Here is a 19,406-nt window from a genome sequence, read left to right as displayed (position 1 = left end):
TCAATTGATGTATAGTCAACACACAAAGTTATATGAGTTTCAGGTGTACAACTTAGTGATTGGAGAACTCTGTTACACTATGCTTACAAGGATAGCCACCATCTGTCATCGTACAAAAATGGTATTACAATACGATTGACTATATTTCCTGTGCTGTACCTTTCAGCCCCATGACTCACTTATTCCATAACTAGAAACCTGTACCTCCCACTCTCTTTCATCCATTTTTCCCATTCCCCTCCCAGTCCTTCCCTCAGGCAACTTCCAGGTTTTTCTCTGTATTTATGGGTCTATTCCTGCTTTATTTGTTTGTTCATTTGTTTGGGTTTTCAGAGTCCACATATGAGTGAAATTATATTGTATTTGTCCTTATCCAACTTATTTCACTTAACCTAATACTCTCCAGGTCCATGCATGTTGTTGCAAGTGGCAAAATCTCATTCATTGTTATGGCTGAATAATATTGCATTGTATGTATCATACCACATCTTCATCCATCCATGGGTTGCTTCATATCTTACTTCTACCGTAGATAATGCTATGATAAACCTATGGGTGCATATATCTTTTTGAATTACTGGTTTAGTTTTTGGGGGCTGATAAATGCCCTGTAGTGGAATTACTAGATCATGTAGTATTTCTATTTTTAATTTTTTGAGGAGTCTCCATACTGTTTTATGTATTGGCTGCACTGATTTACATTTCTACCAACAGTGCATGAAGGTTCCCTTTTCTCCACATCCTTGCCAATATTTGCTTCTTGTCACTTTGCTATTCTGACATGTGTAAGCTAATACCTCATTGTTGTTTTGATTGGCATTTCCCTGATAATAAGTGACACTGAGCGTCTTTTCATATCTGTTGGCCATCTGTAGGTCTTATATGGAAAAATGTCTATTTAGATCCTCTGTTCATTTTTAAGTCAAATTGTTTTTTTGTTTTTTGTTTTTGTTTTTTTGGTGGGAAATTGTGTAAGTACTATATCTGATAAAGTGTTCATATTGAAAATATATATTTGCAAATAACTTCTCTCATTCAGTAGGTTGCCTTTTTTTTATAGTTTCCTTTGCTGTGCAAAAGCTTTCTATTTTGGTATAGTCTCAATAGTTTATTTTTGCCTTTTTGTTGTTGTTGTTGGTTTGTTTTTGCCTGAGGAGACATAGCTAGAAAAATGTTGCTAAGGCCATGTCAAAGAGATTACTGCCTATGCTTTCTTCCAGGACTTTGTGTATGGTGTAGGAAAGTGGTCCAGTTTCATTCTTCTGTGTATAGCTGTCCATTTTTCCCCGTACCATTTATTGAAGAGATTGTCTTTTCTCCAAGATATTCCCTAACATGTTCTCACCCTCTTTGTCATTAATTGACCATATAACTGTGGATTTATTTCTGGACTCTGTTTTTCTTCCATTGATCTGTTTTTGTGCTAGTACCATACTGTTTTGATTACTACAGCTTTGTAGTATACTTTGAAGTCTTGGATTGTGACACCTCCAGCTTTGTCCGTTCTCAAGATTGCTTTGGCCGTTCAGGGTCTTTTGTAGTTCCATACAAATTTTAGGATCCCTTGTTCTAGTTCTGTGAAAAATGCTATTGGTACTTTGATAAGTATTACATTGGATCTGTAGATTTGAGTAGTAGGGACATTTTAGCAATGTTCTTCTGATACATGAGCATGATATATCTTTACATTTGTATGTGCCATCTTCTATTTCTTTCATTAATGTTTTATAGTTTTCAGTATACAGGTCTTTTACTTCCTTGGTTAAGTTAATTTCTAGTTATATTCTTTTTGGTACAATTGTAAAAGGAATGATTTTCTTAATTCTCTTTCTGCTACTCTGTTATTAGCGTATAGAAATGCAACAGATTATTATAAATGACTTTTGTACCCTGTGACCTTGCTGAAATAATTTATTCTAATAATTTTTTGGTGAAATCTAGTGTTTTCTACATTTAATATTATCTCCTATATAAATAGTGAAAGTTTCACTTCCTTACCAATTTGGATGGCTTTTATTTTTGTTGTCTAATTGCTGTGGCTAGAACTTGGAGTAGTATGTTGAATAAAAATGGCAAGATTTGACACCCTTGTTGTTTTCCTGACAGATGAAAAGCTCTTAGTTTTTCACCATTGAGTATGATGTTAGGTGTGAGTTTGTCATGTATGACCTTTATTATGTTCAGAAATGTTTCCACTAAACCTACTTACTTTGTTGATAGTTTTTTATTATGAATGAATGTTGAATTTTGTCAAACACTTTTTCTGCATCTATTGAGATTAATTTTTATTCTTTGTTTTGTTAGTGTGATGTATCATGCTTATCTATGGATATTAAACTATCCTTGCACTGCCAGCATAAATCCAATTCATTGTGGTGAATGATACTTGTAATGCATTGGTAAATGTAATTTACTAACACTTTGTTGAGGATTTTTGGATCTATGGTCATCAGGCTTTAGTTTTTTGTTGTTTTGTTTTATAGTGTCTTTGGTTTTGGTGCCATAATTCTGGCTTTGCAGAATGAATTTGGAAGCTTTCTTCCCTATTCTATTTTTTTAGAACAGTTTGAGGAGAATAGGTATTAACACTTTAAATTTTTGGTGGAATTCACCTGTGAACCCATCTGGTCCTGGACTTCTGTTCGTTGGGAGTTTTTTGACTGTTAATGCAATCTCATTACTGTTCAGATTACCTACTTCCTCTTGGCTCAGTTTTGGAAAATTATATGTTTCTAGGAATTTATCCATTTCTTCTAATGTTTTGTAGCTGTCTTATACAGTCATTTGTATTTCTGTGGTGTTGGTGGTTAATTCTCTTTCTTGATGAGACTTTCTAAAGGTTTATCAATTCTGTTTATCTTTTCAAAAAACAACTCTTGATTTCATTGATTTTTTCTTTGGTTATTTAGTCTCTATTTCACTTATTTCTGGGTTCTGATCTTTATTTCCCTCTGTATACTAACTTTGTACTTTTATTCTTCTTTTTCTAGTTCCTGCGGGTAGAAGATTATTTATTTAAGATTGCTTCTGTTTCTTGAGGTAGTCCTGGATTGTATAAATTTACTCTTACAATGGCTTTTGCTGTGTCCCAGTGATTTTGGACTGCTTTAATTTTTCTCCACTTTTAAATTTCATTATTAATATCTTTGTCAGCATGTTGACTGTTAGTGCCATGATGTTTAGCCTCCAAAGGTTTGTGTTTTTTCCATGTTTTTTTCTTGTAATTGATTTCTAGTTTCATACCATTGTAGTTGGCTAAGATGCAGGATATGATTCCTGTCTTTTTGAATTTATTGCGACTTGCTTTAGGGAATAATAGGTTATATAACCTGGAGAATAGTTTTTGGATGGAATGTTCTGTACACATTTATTAAATTAAGCTGGTGCAGTGTGTTATTCAAAGACACTGTTTCCTTCTTGACTTTCTGCCTGGATGATCTATCCATTGATATAAGTGGGCTGTTTAAATTCCTTATTATTCTATTGCTGTCCATTTCTACCTTTATATCTGTTAATATTTGCCTTATATATTTAGGTGCTCCAATGTTGGTTGCATAGATATTTGTAGTCTCTTGTAGAGACTTTTTCCTTCTCTTTATTTAAATTCTATGTGTGTCTTTAGGTCTGAAGTCAGTGTCTCTAGGCAACATATAGATAAGTACTATTATTTTTTTTTTTTGTACATTCCATCACCTTATGTCTTTTGGACAATTTAGACCACTTACATTTATTTTTTTTTAATGTTTGTTTATTTTGAGACAGAGAGAGAGAGAAACTATCAGCCTAGGGCCCAGTGCTGGATTCGAACTCACAAAATGTGAGATCATGACCTCATCCCAAGCCAAGAATTGGACACTTAACTTCATGAGCCACCCAGGTGCCCCTAGACCATTTACATTTAATTATTGATAGGTTTCTACATATTGCCATTTTGTTCACTGTTTTGGAAGTTCTATATTCCTTTCTTTCCTTGTAATTGATGAATTTCTCTAGTTTTATGCTTGACTATTTTTTGTGTATTATAGGTTTTTACCATGAGGTTAATATAGAACACATGAACTATATAGTGGCCCATATTAAGTTGATAGTCACTCCAGTTCAAACACATTCTAAAAAAAACCTGTTTTGAGTCCCCCTTCCATATTGCATATTTTACATATTTTTGTGAATCGCCTTAACTCATTTTTTTTTAGATATAATTGAGTTTACTACTTTTGTTCTTTAGCCTTCATGCAGCCTTTACTATATGTTTGCTTTTACTCATAAAATGTTTTTTTCCTAAGTTTTCTTCTAGTTATGCTCTGTTCTTTAAATGGGTTTTATCTTGTTTGCTAACTCTCATGAATTGTTAGTGATTGATTGGGCTGTGTTTTGAGAATTCTGAGATCATGTCTAAGACAAAGGGCTATTGTTTACTGGCCATGCCTACTAAATGTACCAGTGAAGGAAGAAATGGTAGCAAGTATGATAAACATCAACCATCCTTGCATTATTGGTTTTGGAAGAGACTTGGAGCATTGAGAAGTAGAGCTTTTCTTGAGGTTCTCCACTGTGTTTTCTTTGTTTCTCACCTCTCCTACTCCTGGCCTTCCCAGACCACAGCTCAGGAACTGTACTTCCCTTAGATTTTGACTTCTAATCACCCCAAATTTTTTTCAAAGGAAGATCTATTCTCAAATTCTATCCTTTGGTAACTTACTTCCTTGATAAATACGAGCACAGTCCAGTGAAAGGTAGCAACAATATTGGAAGCTTGTTGGATAGGACTTGACAGTACCCCTAAAGAATATATAGATCCAAAACTGTGAGTCTTTTGCTGGATTTAGATGACAAGATAGGTCAGTCGTAAGTAGAGATGGCAGGTGCTACATCCAGTGGGCTAAAAATAGAGATCATTTTGTGGGGAAACATTTAAAACTTTAGAAAACCAGTCTAGGGAAACCAGTTGTTCATGTTTTGATAGAGATTAAGCACTGGGCTTAGGAGGTTGATCTTCAGTGTTTGATGGGCCTTCCTAGGCCAAAAGGGGCTCCTTTTGTGTAACTGTTACATGCTAGAATTTTGTGTATTCAATATAATCAACAGTGTCATTATTTTGTGGTGTATAATGGTTCAATAATTCTATATATTACTCAGGACTCCCCATGATAAGTGTCCACCTCAGTCCTCTTCATCTATTTCACTTAGCCTTCCATTCACCTCTCCTCTGGCACTCACTAGTTTGTTCTCTGTTTGCCTTATTTTGTGTCTTAAATTCTACTTATGAGTGACATCATATGGTATTTGTCTTTCATACTCTCTAGGTCAATCTATGTTGTAAATGGTAAGATTTCACTCTTTTTATATAGATGACTAATATTCTATTGTGTGCATGTATATATAAACTGCATCTATTGATGGGCACTGGGGTTGCTTGCATGCCTTGGCTATTATAAACAATGTTCAAATAAGCAGAGTAGTCCATGTATCTTTTTAAATTAGTGTCCTTGTTTCATTTGGGTTAATACCCAATAGTGGAATTACTGGATATTGTAATTTAAGTTTTTGAGAAACCCCCATACTGTTTTCCACAGTGGCTGTACCAGCTTGCATTCCAACCAATACTTGTTATTTCTGGTGCCTTTGATTTTAGTGAAAGGGGTACCAGTTTTTAGGTGAAAGAAATTTTGACCGAAATTGAGAGCCTGAATTTTAGGCCCTGTAAGTGGTTGGGGAAAATATTTCATACTATTTCTTTTGTTGCCTCTCAAATTAGAGGTGTAAATATCACTTTCATAGACTAGATTACCTTCTCTATATCTCTAACTATAGCCATTTTCTTTTCTTCTTTCAGTCTTTCTCCAACCCCAATCAAGCCCAAAATGTTCTTAGACATTATGAGTGTCATATATATAGGTAAAACCCCCATATTTTCTTGTACTGAATCTTGATTTATAATTTCCTCCTTCTGAAGAGTTGAGCAGTATTAGAAAACATACTAATCTTTTGATACTTTTCTATTCCCCTTGTGAATTTCTTCATGTCTTTATTCCCTATCACATTAAAACTGATATACAGGCATTGAGAGCAAGCCAAAGTGGCGGTAACTTCAGTAAGAAGAGGTTTGGAGAAAGTCCAAATGCATGATAGCAGGGGGAACCTTTAAAGGAGAAAGTGAAGAAGAGGAAGTAGAATCCAAGAAATATAATTTTAAAAGATCATTTTGGACTCAAATAGTCATTTAAGGAAACATGGATCACAACAGTAATAAAAGCTTAAAATTGGTTATGGGCCTACCATTTGCCAGACACTTAGCTCTGAGGGCATTCTCTCATTTAATACTTAAAATCTTTAAATAAAAATGAAACAAGCACTTTCTAGGATGATTGAGGTAGAGCTAGGTTAGGTAGCTCTTTCAAAATCACATAGCCAGTATCAGTCCAAGTAGGGTTTGAACTCCAGAGCCCAAGTTTTCCTTCACTATAAGGGAGGAAAATATGGAAAGGTGAGGGGAGAAGAGGAGGTCGCACCTGATATGCAAGAATATATTGGGAAAGGGGTCTAGGATCTTGAGGAGAGGCAACAAAACCGCCTGAGGAAAAAGACTGTTTATCTACAATTTACGTAGCAACAAAAGCTTCAACCAGCTCTTTCAAGACCCCCCCCCTCCACCATGATAAGGGGAGGGTCTTGAGCTGGACGAGAGTTTACTTTCCCCAACATATAATGCCATGTAACACAACTCCTAGTGGTTGAATGTGAAGGGAAGTAAAAGAAAGTAATTATCAAAGGCCTTCTGATTATGCTTACTCACCAAGCACAGTCTTCTAGCATCCAAATCTGTGGTCCTTGACTTTTGTCTATTCTTTTCTGAATTGTTGCACATTGCATGCTGGAGCCTAGGAGACATTTCATAAGGTGTTAAATAGTCTTCATCATGTATCAATAGGTTGTCTTAGGTATGTCTCCCAGTCATGATGATAATGCTTAGGGAAATCAGTCAAAGGTAGTACTAGCTGGCTCTCCTACAGGGAAGGTGAAAAGGAGCGTTAGTCCTTTGACAAGTTACAATCCAAGGTTCATACTATGTAGTAGGACATGCTCATGCTAACAGATGATAAGATCAGCAATCAATGCGTCCTATATTTATGTGACACAAAGATGATCTTTTGACCCAGGAATATCTCCCAGTCCTGTGGGTGCCTAAAAATCTATTGGCACCACTGTTGCCTAAGGTTCTTTTGTTATGTGACAACAATCCAGAGAAGGCTCTGGGTGAGGAAATCTTGAAGTATCAGAGAAGGAAGAAGCATAGAAAAAAGAGATACAGAGTCCTAGATTAACAGACACGTGTGTTCCTAACTTTCCAAGGGCCAACACCTCTTGATATTCCCACTTCTCCTTGGGATTCCACGGTTAGCAAGAATGCCTTGTTGTGGGTTGAGGGGGAAAAAAATGTTCTGCCTTTAATAGTGAGAAAAAAAATGGCTCTAAGCCATATTTAGGAAATTTGTTGACTGTAATTAAGCCTTCATGGGAGTCCCCAAGGTTTACTTACCTATAATTGAAAAAATGCAAATGAAGACAGTTAATCAGTGGACTGGCTGACTATGAAGTGCTACTACCTACCTAAATGAATTAAAAACAAAGACACAAATTTGTCCAGTTGAAAAAGTTATCTGAGAGCCAATTGGTAAATTTCTCAGCAGTGCTATGGAGATTTTTTTTTTTTCTTAGATGGCAGTGCTTTTCTCCTAAGGCCTTTGCCAACTTAATCTTGAGCCATTACATACAGATTTCATAACAACTGGCCTTTAGCAGTTGTAGAGCACCAGCTGCCTCCCTGGCATCATTCAAGTAGCCCTGCAGAAAAAAATAACAGACCTCTTATCCTCTATGTCGTGATTGATCCACTACTTAGACTTGTAAAACATTTGCTCTTCAAGATACCACAGTGAAATGGGAATACCCCTGGGATTAAGCCAACTCTTCAGGAGTTATCCCACAGTACTGTAGCTGTCATTTATGAAAGATCATTACGTGTTCTAATGTTACCAGGTTTGGTGCACTTTTTTCTTGGAGGATTATTGCAGCATACCAATGGTGATCATTTCACATCAGATACCATACTTGTTAATCTATTCAGCTAATTTTTATCATCCGATTTAAAATAATCTCCCTCATACTTTGAACTTAATTTAATACTTATGTCTTCTGTTTAATGATTTCATTAATCAAACCACTCCTGTTATGGTATCAGCTATAGGAACAAGAATAAATAGACCATCATTTAGATAAAAATACTTGTCAGCAATCTGGTAGAAACAAAAAATGGTATTAAACAATTCCATTTAAATATAGAAGTAGATATATAGTACATGATGAATCTGTGTTATAAGCTGTGTCAAGTAGTTTTTAACAACTCCGTCAAAACGTGACCTCTAGGAGAAAGGAGGCAAAGAAGTTTCTTTTTCCATGCGCCTCAGCAGCTTTTGAGGGAGCAAAGTGTCGCAGCTAACTAATAATGCCTGCCAGGGCCACCATAATGATGAGGGGCAAATTCCTGCCCTATGTTCACCACTGTCACTATATTATCCAGAAGGAATGTGGTTTTGCTAACTTAGTTCACTGTTGTTTGATGAAGAGTGAGTGGACTAGAACACTGAAATGAGGGTTTACCACAAAGGAGTTGTCTTATTTGCAAGTGTGTAAACATCCATAAAGCAAGGAAAGATTTGGTTAGGCTGAACCTTTTCACCCTGCCTTTGTTTGCTTGAGTTATTTATTACCCTGGACTTGCTAGACCTTTTAAAAAGTGTTACTGATATAGACCAGGGAAGAAGTAGGCAGGTATTTCAAATGTATCACAGTTTCTAAGGAGATCAAATATCTTTTCAAAGCCTCATGGATTTTTAAAACATGAAATGTTCTTCTTGGTGGATAATAGGCTCCAATACTCTGGGTTTCTAACCTCCCATTCATTAACAGCAAAGCAGACTTGTAGCAAAGGTGGGTTTTTGTTTTTTTGTTTTTTCTTCCTGCAAGCAATTTGTGACTCCTTTTGGGGCGATAACTGTTTAAATATAAATAAATGACCAGCTCCAGTAGAATGATTCCAGTTTTCTCACAGTGTTTACTTTCAATTTATTGTCAGTTCTCTCATTACAACTTTCTTCCTGCAAAACACTATCCCCGGCCTGATCATGTATAGTATAGTCCCATTAAAATACTTCTTAGATATGAATACTATGTTATTTCCACTAAAATATCTTGCAAGAGGCTAAAATGGACTCTATCCATATTTGCAGAACCATTTTTGCATTCTCAAAATCATTAGCACTATCACATCTGGCTTGAGAAGATGTAAATAGCCTAGGTCCAAATGGTCCTGGGTTCCCTGCCCCAGGCATTTCTGAGGTAATTAAGTAATGTTCCTTCATTTTTATACATCAAAATTATCTTGAAATGAATTTGGTTTCTTTTATTCTGTTTAGTTTAGCCAGTAGTCCCATGTCATTTGCATTATTTTTAAGCCAAGGACAGATTGCTTGGTACTGGAGATTTCCATGAATTACCATTTATGGTTTATTTATTTATTTATTTATTTATTTTTTTTTTTTGGTAAAAATCAGGTTTTTTGAAAATAGATTTGTTTCCAGACTATATTTCTATCTCTGTATACAATCTTAAAATGGATTAATGCAGGGGGCGCCTGGGTGGCGCAGTCGGTTAAGCGTCCGACTTCAGCCAGGTCACGATCTCACGGTCCGTGAGTTCGAGCCCCGCGTCAGGCTCTGGGCTGATGGCTCGGAGCCTGGAGCCTGTTTCCGATTCTGTGTCTCCCTCTCTCTCTGCCCCTCCCCCGTTCATGCTCTGTCTCTCTCTGTCCCAAAAATAAAAATAAACGTTGAAAAAAAAAAATTAAAAAAAAAATGGATTAATGCAGAACACATAGTGAAACCCTAATTTTCTTCTGTAATTATATATCTGGCCCTCATAAATTAACATCCTAAGACATTTCCTGTGTCATATATATTTAACCGTGTTTCCCTCCACCTCTTTTACATTACTTTGGACTTTTGACAATGCTGTATGTGTTTTTAAAGGTAGATGTTAAGTCTAAATTGCATTTATTTCATCACTGGATAGCCCCAAGAAGCTCACCATTATTTTCAAGGGTGAAGGATTGCTAATTAACAGAAAGTAGCCTTGGTTGTCAAGGGAATAGTTAAGATATTCCTTGATGATGTTAGGTTCGATCCTGAAAGTATAATGCTGAGAAAAATTTTGGATGTATTGCGCTTATTGGTCAGAGAAAATATCGATTCAGTATTTCATTCAGCATTTTATTCTCCGTTTATGAAAACACTAAATAACGAATATGAAGGGAAGAAGAAATCAGAAATTGACATAAATACCTATAGGATGCAGAGCACTGTTCATGAAATAACTGGGAAGACCAATATAAAGAAAACGTGGTTTCTTAAAGTTTCATTCTCATAATTTCAACTGTATGTCCCTTTGATAACTTCACTGACATGTAACACAGATGCCTCAAATTCAGAATGTCCAGAGTTAATATTGTAGCACCTCCACTTTCCTCTTATTTCTATAATCTGGGTTAAGAGCGTCAATATATACCCAGGTATATTAACTAGGAATTCCAAAGTTTCCTTTCTTATCACTCAACCATCTAGTCACCAATAGCCACATATTTAATCCATTAAAATGAGTTTAGGATATCACCCCCACAATGACAATTTTCCTACCCTATTTTGTCTCTTTCCCTTTAGCACCGTACATCCTAGTAGACCACTTATCAGAGAGCATTAAACCTTGTGGTTTGTGTGTCTGTGTATGTACATCCAACACAAGCACAGTGGTCGGCCCAAAATATATAGTAAGTAGCTAAAGAAATACTTAGATGAATAACTGTGCAGATAGAAGGATGGAGGAATAGACTAAAAGAATAAATGAAAATTCAGCATTTCCAGAAATGTAGATGCACTTTCAATGGAGAGTTTGACTGAGTCACACAGTTACATTTGTGTCAAAGTCTATGTGTTTTGAAACTGAACAACTCTTGCAAGGTATAACCCCTATATTCAGGAAATGGTGTAAAATTTACAACATGGGGTTTTAGAAATCTTCTTACAGATGATGCTGTAAATTTTAAGCGTCATTGAAAGTACTTTTCGTGAAAATATTCATCTTTTTTTTTTAAGTTTATGTATTTTGAGAGTTGGTGAGTCGGGGAGGGGCAGAGAGGGAGGGAGACAGAGAATCCCAAGCAGGCTCCGCACTGTCAGCCCGGAGCCTGACGTGATTCAAACTCACAAAATTGTGAGATTATGACCTGAGCCAAAATAGAGTCGGACACTTAACCAAATGAGTCACCCAGGTGCCCCTGACAATGTTTATCTTTGACATAAGGAATTAGACAACACAAATATCAATCGATGGAAGAATCACATTTCAGGAACGTCTTCCCTCTTTCTCTATGTTCAAATCACAAAATGAGAATGGTGTAGGGAAAGAGAAATCTACTAGAATTTGAGTGGGGTTAAGAAGAAAAGACTAGTACAGAGGCAGAAAAAGAGCTAGAAAAACCCTATAGAAATGGCTATGAAACAGCTCCCCCACCCTTATTTGCTTTTCATGACTGTAATAGAACAAGATGTGAGGAAACATCTGTTACGTTTTTAAAATAGTACTTTGATAGTTTTTAAAAAATGACAGAATTAGGAGAAGCCTGGTTCTGTGGTTAGGGACAGCAGACACGTATGAGATTAAATGGGGAGAATTAATTATTCTAGCATAGGTTGATAGAATGTGATAGATTGTGGCTTCATCTGCCATGCATGGCTCTGGGAAGTGACATCATTAGCCATGGACTCTGTAGTTAGGCTGTATGGGCTTATGTCTTGGCTTTACCACCTAGCTGCAATGTGATATTTGGCAAGCTGTAAGGCCCCTCTGCAGCCCAACTAGGCATAATAGTATTACATTCAATCTCACAACCATCCCTGAAACAGGTAAGAAAGGAAACTGAGGGGGCTCAGACAGAGACTCACACATAGTCATATTTTTAAAATTAACTGAAAATCAGGCCACTTCTCCTAGACTAGATCTAGGGACTGAATGGAATGTCCAATATGAATAAAAAGACTCAAGCAGGAAAAGATACAAGTCTGGGTTTTACTCAGAGTTTAAGCAGTACATATTAAGGAATGTATTAGCTAACTTGAGGAACAGTGGAAATCCAGTCCACTTTAAGGCTGTTATAAAGCTAGGAACATCAGCCCTGGTAAAGGCTTAGAGCACGAAAGTTGCTGAGCTCCATCTAATAGTACAACCAGGCCTTAAAACTGTGTAGTGAATGTGCTTCGGAGAAACTAAGCAAGTATAAGAGAAACCTGCAGGAATCAGGTTTCAGTCACTGGTGCCATGAGGGTGAATCCAAGCAAGGAATATGCCCAAAGGCCAGGACTGAGAAAGGCTGAGCACTGGGCAGGAGCACAACTGAGGCCAGGAGATCTAGTCACAAAGAATTCAGGCTTCAAGGTGACACTAAGAGTCAAAAGTGAAATGGTTGCTCTCACCAGACTCAGTCACGATTTGCATAGAATGGTTTCAAGTTTAAGGACAGGCTTCCACCCAAACAGAGTTAATAATTGAGATAGGTTCATTTTGAATGATAAGGTAGTCACTGAAAAACAAGACCCGGAAATTAAATAGTGGTTCAGGTGGTAAGTTTTGGAGGAAAACAGAGGTCCTGACCCCTACTTTTTGCCCATTACTTCAGCAGCAATTTTATTACCTCACTAAACATTCTATCATTCCTACTTCAAGGACTTTTGGAACTTAAACCATGCAGTTTAATTAAAAGGACAAATGCAAGGTCAGACACCTCCTAAGTAGCCAATTAGTATTGCTTGTTAGGACTTCATTTGTCCATATTCATTTACGTACCTTGTTTGAAATGCCATAGTTACAGTACAAATCACAAAACAGAATACAGTTATATTAACTAAGTTTTCCTAAGCCTTGTATTAAAAAATTCTTACCATGTAGCCTTAGTCTTTTAGTGTACTTTCTTTAGAAAGTGAATTTTTAACAAAACATGCCAGTTGGAAACCAGGTCTCCGTACTATTTTGGACAAGCATAAAGGAGAGCCATTTTTAAATAAAACAAATTCTGATTGTGCCAACAGTGATCTGTCATTAAAATGGGTACAGGGGAATGGCCAAAGTTATCCTTTGGGAATTCAAGTTTTAAGAAACAGTTTCTTATAATTTTAGGTTGGGAGTATTGTCTAGCAGTCTAATTTGTTCAGGTTTAGCTGACCAGGTTCCTCACTCACTAGCTTACCCCTTGCCACAAATCAGTATCCACCCTACCAGATAGCTTGAATGAAATCATTGGCTTTATATTTCAGAGCTGTCTCACTCTCAATCAATGTATTAGGTCTATTTACAGGATTCCTGCATCAGGCTGGGAGAGCAAAGGGGTTCTGAAGAAGAGACAGGCTATCATATTTTTGCTGCAGAATTAGACACCATCTTTCTGAAAATGGAATCTGTGGTAAAAATTTCCAAATTACTTGTAATTCTTCTCTTTGGATCCACTCAATTATCCCAAGATTTGCTTTCAGAGAACCATTTAATAATGCAATAGATGCATCTTGTCTTATTCTACTTCTACTAATTCTATTGCTCAGAAGCAAATCAACAGAACTGTCCCTGATACCATTCTCCCCTCTCTTTACCCATGGTACACAACAGAATTAACTCACTTTATGAATGACTCTTACTCATTTTTGAAACCTGACAGACTTATAGGAAACTGCCAATTGGCCAAGGGGTATGTTATCTAGCTTCTAAAGAAACTGTGACTGATCTAATTGTCCCAACATTTGCTCTCTAGCTCTTTCTTCATTATTTACACTTCTACCTGGGGGTATAATGGAAAAGATGAAAAAGTCAAATTCAGCCATGTAACTGGCCCTGGTATTACCAAACTCGTGTATGAGCAAAGTCCTGAAATCACTGGATGAAATAAACCTTCAGATAGTCCTTGGGTTTCATTAATCTAGTGGTTCTCAATCTCTAGCATGCATCAGCATCCCCTGGATCACACATTTTTGACTCATGAAGTCTGAGAGTGGCCTAACAGGTTTCCAGGTGATACTGATACTGCTGGTTCATAGATTATACTCAGAGAATCACTGTACTAATCCGTGCTTGGCTTCTCTTCTATTAACATGAATAATCTAGAATTTGCTTTTCCTGAGCTAGCTTTCAAAATCTGTGCTCTATAAATTAAACATTATGGGGTAAGCAGTCATTTTGGTATATGTGCACGTTGTACAGTGTAATAGATGTGGTAAAGTAGTTACTTTATGCATTTGGTTGATTTAATTCACAAAGCAGTCAATTATCTATTTGCTGAATCATGGCTGTAAGCCACAACTCTGTTTCTTTATATTGTGGGGTCAATGTAATAATGACCTTTAATCTGTTTTTTTTTTTTTTAATAGTGAGACCTCAACTCTATGGTATTACAAGGAATTCATGCATAGAAAGAATCTTCCATTGTTTTCCCCAATGATCTGACTTTATGAGCTTCTTTGGTGACGGGAGTACTGAGAGCTCATTTGTCAAAAAAAAAAAAAATTTAAGTTTAGCATCACATTTATTTAGCTCTAATCAATATATGGGCCAGAGAACAGCCTGAGCAACAGCACCACAGAGGCCTTAGATGTAACTTCTAATGTGTCCAGTCACTGCATGGGATGTACTGTGGTCACAAAAAATGGCAAGAAGTTAAAGTGAGAGCAGGTCACATCACATAGGGGAACCACAGAGTGTTAGGTCCCTTAGCTTAAAAACTTTGCTAATCACCTTGCACCGAGAAGGTTGTATATATCTAACTCCCATTTGCTAATGCAGCTATAGCCCATCAATCTCAAGGAGGAGAAACATTCTTGCAATTCTTCATTTAACTGCAATGGATACATTTCCTTAGCCAACTGTTAATTCTTTCCTTTTACTAGGTCGCTTGTAAAATCCTGGCTGAAAGGGAGTCTGGGAAATGTAGTTTTGAACTTTTCCAGCATATATAGTCCAGGAAGTGAAGCAGGTTGAAACAGATATTGAATGCTTTTGTATACAATATATACCACACTGCCAAACTGGTTAAAGACAGAAAAGAGGTGAAATAAAAACATACCTGGTCTTAGAGTCTAACGATGAGCTTCTAAACCTACTCTAAGTTGTGACTTGTAGTATTTTAAAAGTTATCCTACCCAACAGTGTGGCATTATGGTACAGTCTTTAAGGACTTCATCACTTAAGCAAGTATAAACTTGTGAACATTATAAGACCTCTACATGCACCAGCTCTCTCATCATAAAATGCAGTGACAATAACTGCTCCCTCTAGGGTGCTTGTGAGTTAAATGGGGAAATACAAAGTTCTTAAAATAGTTTGCCACAGAGTGAGCATCAATATTTCATTAGCATGTGGCTATAAGGTTCTTACTGAATGCTCTCTGACCTACAAGAACCTAACATAATTATTTTTGTAGGAGGAATGTTCAAGACCTGAAAATAGTTAAATAAATATTCAAGCCCAACAAATATCTCATGAAAGGCAGTGCAGCATGGCTATGTCTCTCTGCTTAGCCGCCTGCATCCCTACGAATCTTGAGCTCAAGCTCTAGAAATGCTTTATAAAAAGATACTTCCACTGGAACAGCCATACAACTGAGATGTACCCTTTTATTCTGCAGTTCCTGCCAAATGCCTTTTAAACATTTGAGTAATTGTCACTGTTACCAATCAGCCTAATGTAATAACATGAGATGTTCCACTTTGGAAAACTTGTTACATTGGGATTCTTACATGCTAAAAAGAGCTTGGGCTTTCCAGGTAGTGGAGTTTTAGAAAGCTGTGCCTTATAGAGTACCCTCTTTTTTTAATCTTTTTACCTTGGGATTACGTATAGAAGAGAATGACTTCTTTGTAGCTTGTTCACTTTGTCACGTAATAATTTTCTCTTTTTGGTCAATATTGAATATTTGCACAAGCACAACACTGTTTGAACTGTGCAGCTACACCACCATCTTGTGAATGATGTGCTGTGACTAACCCAGATGTATTTCTTTGTCCTCCCACTTTAGCTGGACAGTGCCACATCACTCATCCAGGCAGCTAAAAACCTGATGAATGCTGTTGTCCTCACAGTGAAAGCATCCTATGTGGCCTCAACCAAATACCAGAAGGTCTATGGGACAGCAGCTGTCAACTCACCGGTTGTGTCTTGGAAGATGAAGGCTCCAGAGAAGAAGCCCCTTGTGAAGAGAGAAAAGCCTGAAGAATTCCAGACACGAGTTAGACGAGGTTCCCAGAAGAAACACATTTCGCCTGTACAGGCTTTAAGTGAATTCAAAGCAATGGATTCATTCTAGGACGATAGGCTTTAATAAAGAAAGCATTTTCCCCCTTTCCTTTTCTTTTTAATCCCATTTTTGTATGCATACCTGCTGACTCGTATGCCTCTGGCATGGGGTAATTAAGGGAGCAGTGTCTGTTTGCATGTAAGATAAGATGTGATCAATACTACTGATTCATCAGTAGCCAGGGAGGGAACAGGGACTACCTGTCCTGAGGTGGCACAGAGCTGTCCTTTGCAACATTCTCATAAAATTGGGCAAAGAGTTCGCATCGCAATGTTTATGGGAGTGGGTGGGATGGGGATAATAAACTTAATTCTACAAAAGCAAACTCTAATGCATGCAAGAATCATTAGGTTGGCAGGTATCTTAATAAGTGAAAAATCTGGAAGTGTAATGGTAGAACATAAAGCTTGTATTGCTTCTGTTTCAGTGCAAAAATGTACTAGCCAATACGCTCAAGTGTGTGGCCCACAAATTGAACAATTTAACTTTGAAGTCACATCCATGATATTATGTGGATTTTTTACTAAGGAGAAACTAACTCATCCAGCCAAAATGTCTCTTTTAATCTGTATTCTATTCTTTCTCTCGTAGTACTGCCATTACTAGTGCTCATATTTTCAATTTTTCCCCCTTTGCTGAAAATAAACACTTATTTGAGACAAGTCTAATCCTTCTGGGAGCACTGGAAGCACAATATGGTGATAATTCTTTTCCTTTAAAAAATGTGAACTATGGTATCGCTAGAAATAGGAGGCCCAGTGGTGGAATGTTAGAAGAATGGAAACTGACGACGTGTGAAGGTTTAGAGGCAAATACATAGGTGTAGCTTGGAGTGCTGGTATCTAATATGCCATTGTATCCACTAACTCAAAATAAACACATATAATCTGGACATCTGAAGAATGCTTCTTTTTTTAATGCATACTTAATAAAAGAAATGCATTTTGTTTTTTAGAAATTGGAGGTAAAAGGGTGATATCTCTGCATCATCTCTACAGTCTAGAAATTGTTTTGGTTTTTATTTCATGTTTTCCTACTTGTTTTTTATTCACTTCAAATAATCTAAAATGACAGTGTCATGTCTGAGACTTATCTGGGCCATATTCAGCCCTGGGATAAACTTAAGAAACATAATGTGTTCTCAAAAACTGGAAAAAGTCAAGGTTTGTAGGGAGGCTCATTAATTACAAAATATTTGAATTTTGAAAAGAAGGCCTCTGTCCCATTAGCAAGGAAAAGTTGGCTGTAGTCTTTCAGCTATGGCTTGAGAAGTGAGGAAAAAAAAAAAACCTAAATGTTCATCTGAGTGCCCAAAACTCCTTCATTTGAATGATCCATACAGGTTAGCGTATTACATTATGTCTCCAGAACACTTCGGGTAAAATAAGGTGTGTTTCTTAGCAACATGATACTGCATCGGGAGTCATGGACACACATGCTGTGTTATTTTAGGTGCAAGGTCCTAAAGAGAAGAGACCTAGGAGTTGGGGAAGGAGAGAAGCTTAGTTAAAATTTTATTAAGATATGATCCTACTTACCATCTGGACTCAAAATGATGTATCACAATCAATGCTGTAGACGGTTTTCAACACTAATTATTATACAGCTATTTCAATTAGACTGCCCCCTTAATTTGCATACACATTGAGAGAGGCACTCATCGGCACTCATTCCTTCACACGTATTTATGGAATGACTTCTTGGAGCCAGGTCCTAAGCTGAACCTACCACCCAGTGAACTTATTGGCATCCTTCCTTATTAAGATTTGAATATGGCATCACTTTCCAGTTTTGTGCATTATTCTACTATGATTTAACAGGTTGAAGGAAGTAAATATTCTTCAGACCAGCCAAGAAACTTAAAATCAGAGACTCCTTGACAAATCCTAAAATATATTCGGCAGGCATTAGAGAAACATAGAAAATGCCTTTGGCTTTATTCTATAAATTTTAAGTGTTTTAATACATGATTATGAACAACGTTTATGTGTGTGTGTTTTCTGGAAATCAGTCCTTAATTTTTAGTTATTTTGTCAGTGCTCCCTGAGTAAACATTATCATTATCCACCATTGTTCTTCTGATCAAGGAGAGTACCTACTCAATAAGTTAATATAGACACTTTGAGAGCACTACAACAATGAAAAGGTTTATTGTTTGTTTCCTTGCCTTAAGAAACATAAGTCTAATTGATATGATGTATAGAGAAACGAGAACTTTAAGTAAATATGCCAAGAAACCACTATGTGCCAAATGAATGGGATAAATTGGTAACTACTCAAAAAATGAAAACACATTGAGTACTAAATTATTTGGGGAAGGATTAATGGAAGAGGTATGAGTAAACAATAAATATATTCTAAATGAGTGAAAGATATAAAAAATTTGGTGATGACTGGGGTGGAAATTCAAGAAAATGCATACCTCAAGGTCTGGAGACCAGCAAAGTTGCAGGAAACATGAGCTTCATGTTGGGACTAGTGGGAAATAAATGTGGAGATGTGGTACAAGGCTAAACTAGAGAGGGTCATGAAGGAATGTGACCATTATCCAACAGGTAATTGGAAAAACAGGAAGGTTTTATTGTTTTGTTTTGTTTTGTTAGAGAGCAAGCATGTGCAAGCTGGGAAAGTGCAGAAGGAGAGAGAGAGCAACCTAAGCAGGCTCTATGCCCAGCACAGAGCCTGATGTGGGGCTCGATCTCACAACACTGACATTATGATCTGAGCTGAAATCATGAGACATTCAAACAACTGAACAACCCAGATGCTCCAAGTAATACAGAGTCTCTAAGTGGGGTGATGATACACACAAAGCAGTGCCTTCATAAGATGTAACTGATAATATGAGGGATATGAAGGCTGAAAGGGACTGATGTTAGGTGGGACAACTGTGGTAGAACTAAAAGAACGATTTGCAGTTACTTCTTGAATAACTAGATGTGGGGTAAGAGAATGATTAAAGTAC

General features: G+C 36.8%; 1 protein-coding gene across 4 annotated transcripts in view; it reads left to right on the top strand.

Annotated features, from left to right (window-relative positions):
- Positions 1 to 17,333, top strand: part of CTNNA2 (catenin alpha 2) — a 1,114,437-nt gene extending 1,097,104 nt beyond the window's left edge. For 2 of the 4 annotated variants that reach the window (XM_025932078.2, XM_086700738.1), the window contains 2 exons: positions 13,448 to 13,564; positions 16,163 to 17,333. In XM_025932078.2, coding sequence (XP_025787863.2) covers positions 13,448 to 13,564; positions 16,163 to 16,450 — 405 coding nt within the window. In that variant the 3' untranslated portion in view covers positions 16,451 to 17,333. The remainder of the gene's footprint in view (positions 1 to 13,447; positions 13,565 to 16,162) is intronic. The other 2 variants (XM_025932082.2, XM_025932081.2) reach the window with 1 other exon arrangement.
- Positions 17,334 to 19,406: the final 2,073 nt, after the last annotated feature.

This window comes from Puma concolor, chromosome A3, assembly GCF_028749965.1.
Source record: "Puma concolor isolate L17-30 chromosome A3, mPumCon1.1.hap2, whole genome shotgun sequence".
NCBI classification, from domain to species: domain Eukaryota; kingdom Metazoa; phylum Chordata; class Mammalia; order Carnivora; family Felidae; genus Puma; species Puma concolor.
The sequence above is the reverse complement of the archived record's forward strand: the minus strand, read 5'-3'. Positions and strand labels throughout refer to the sequence as shown.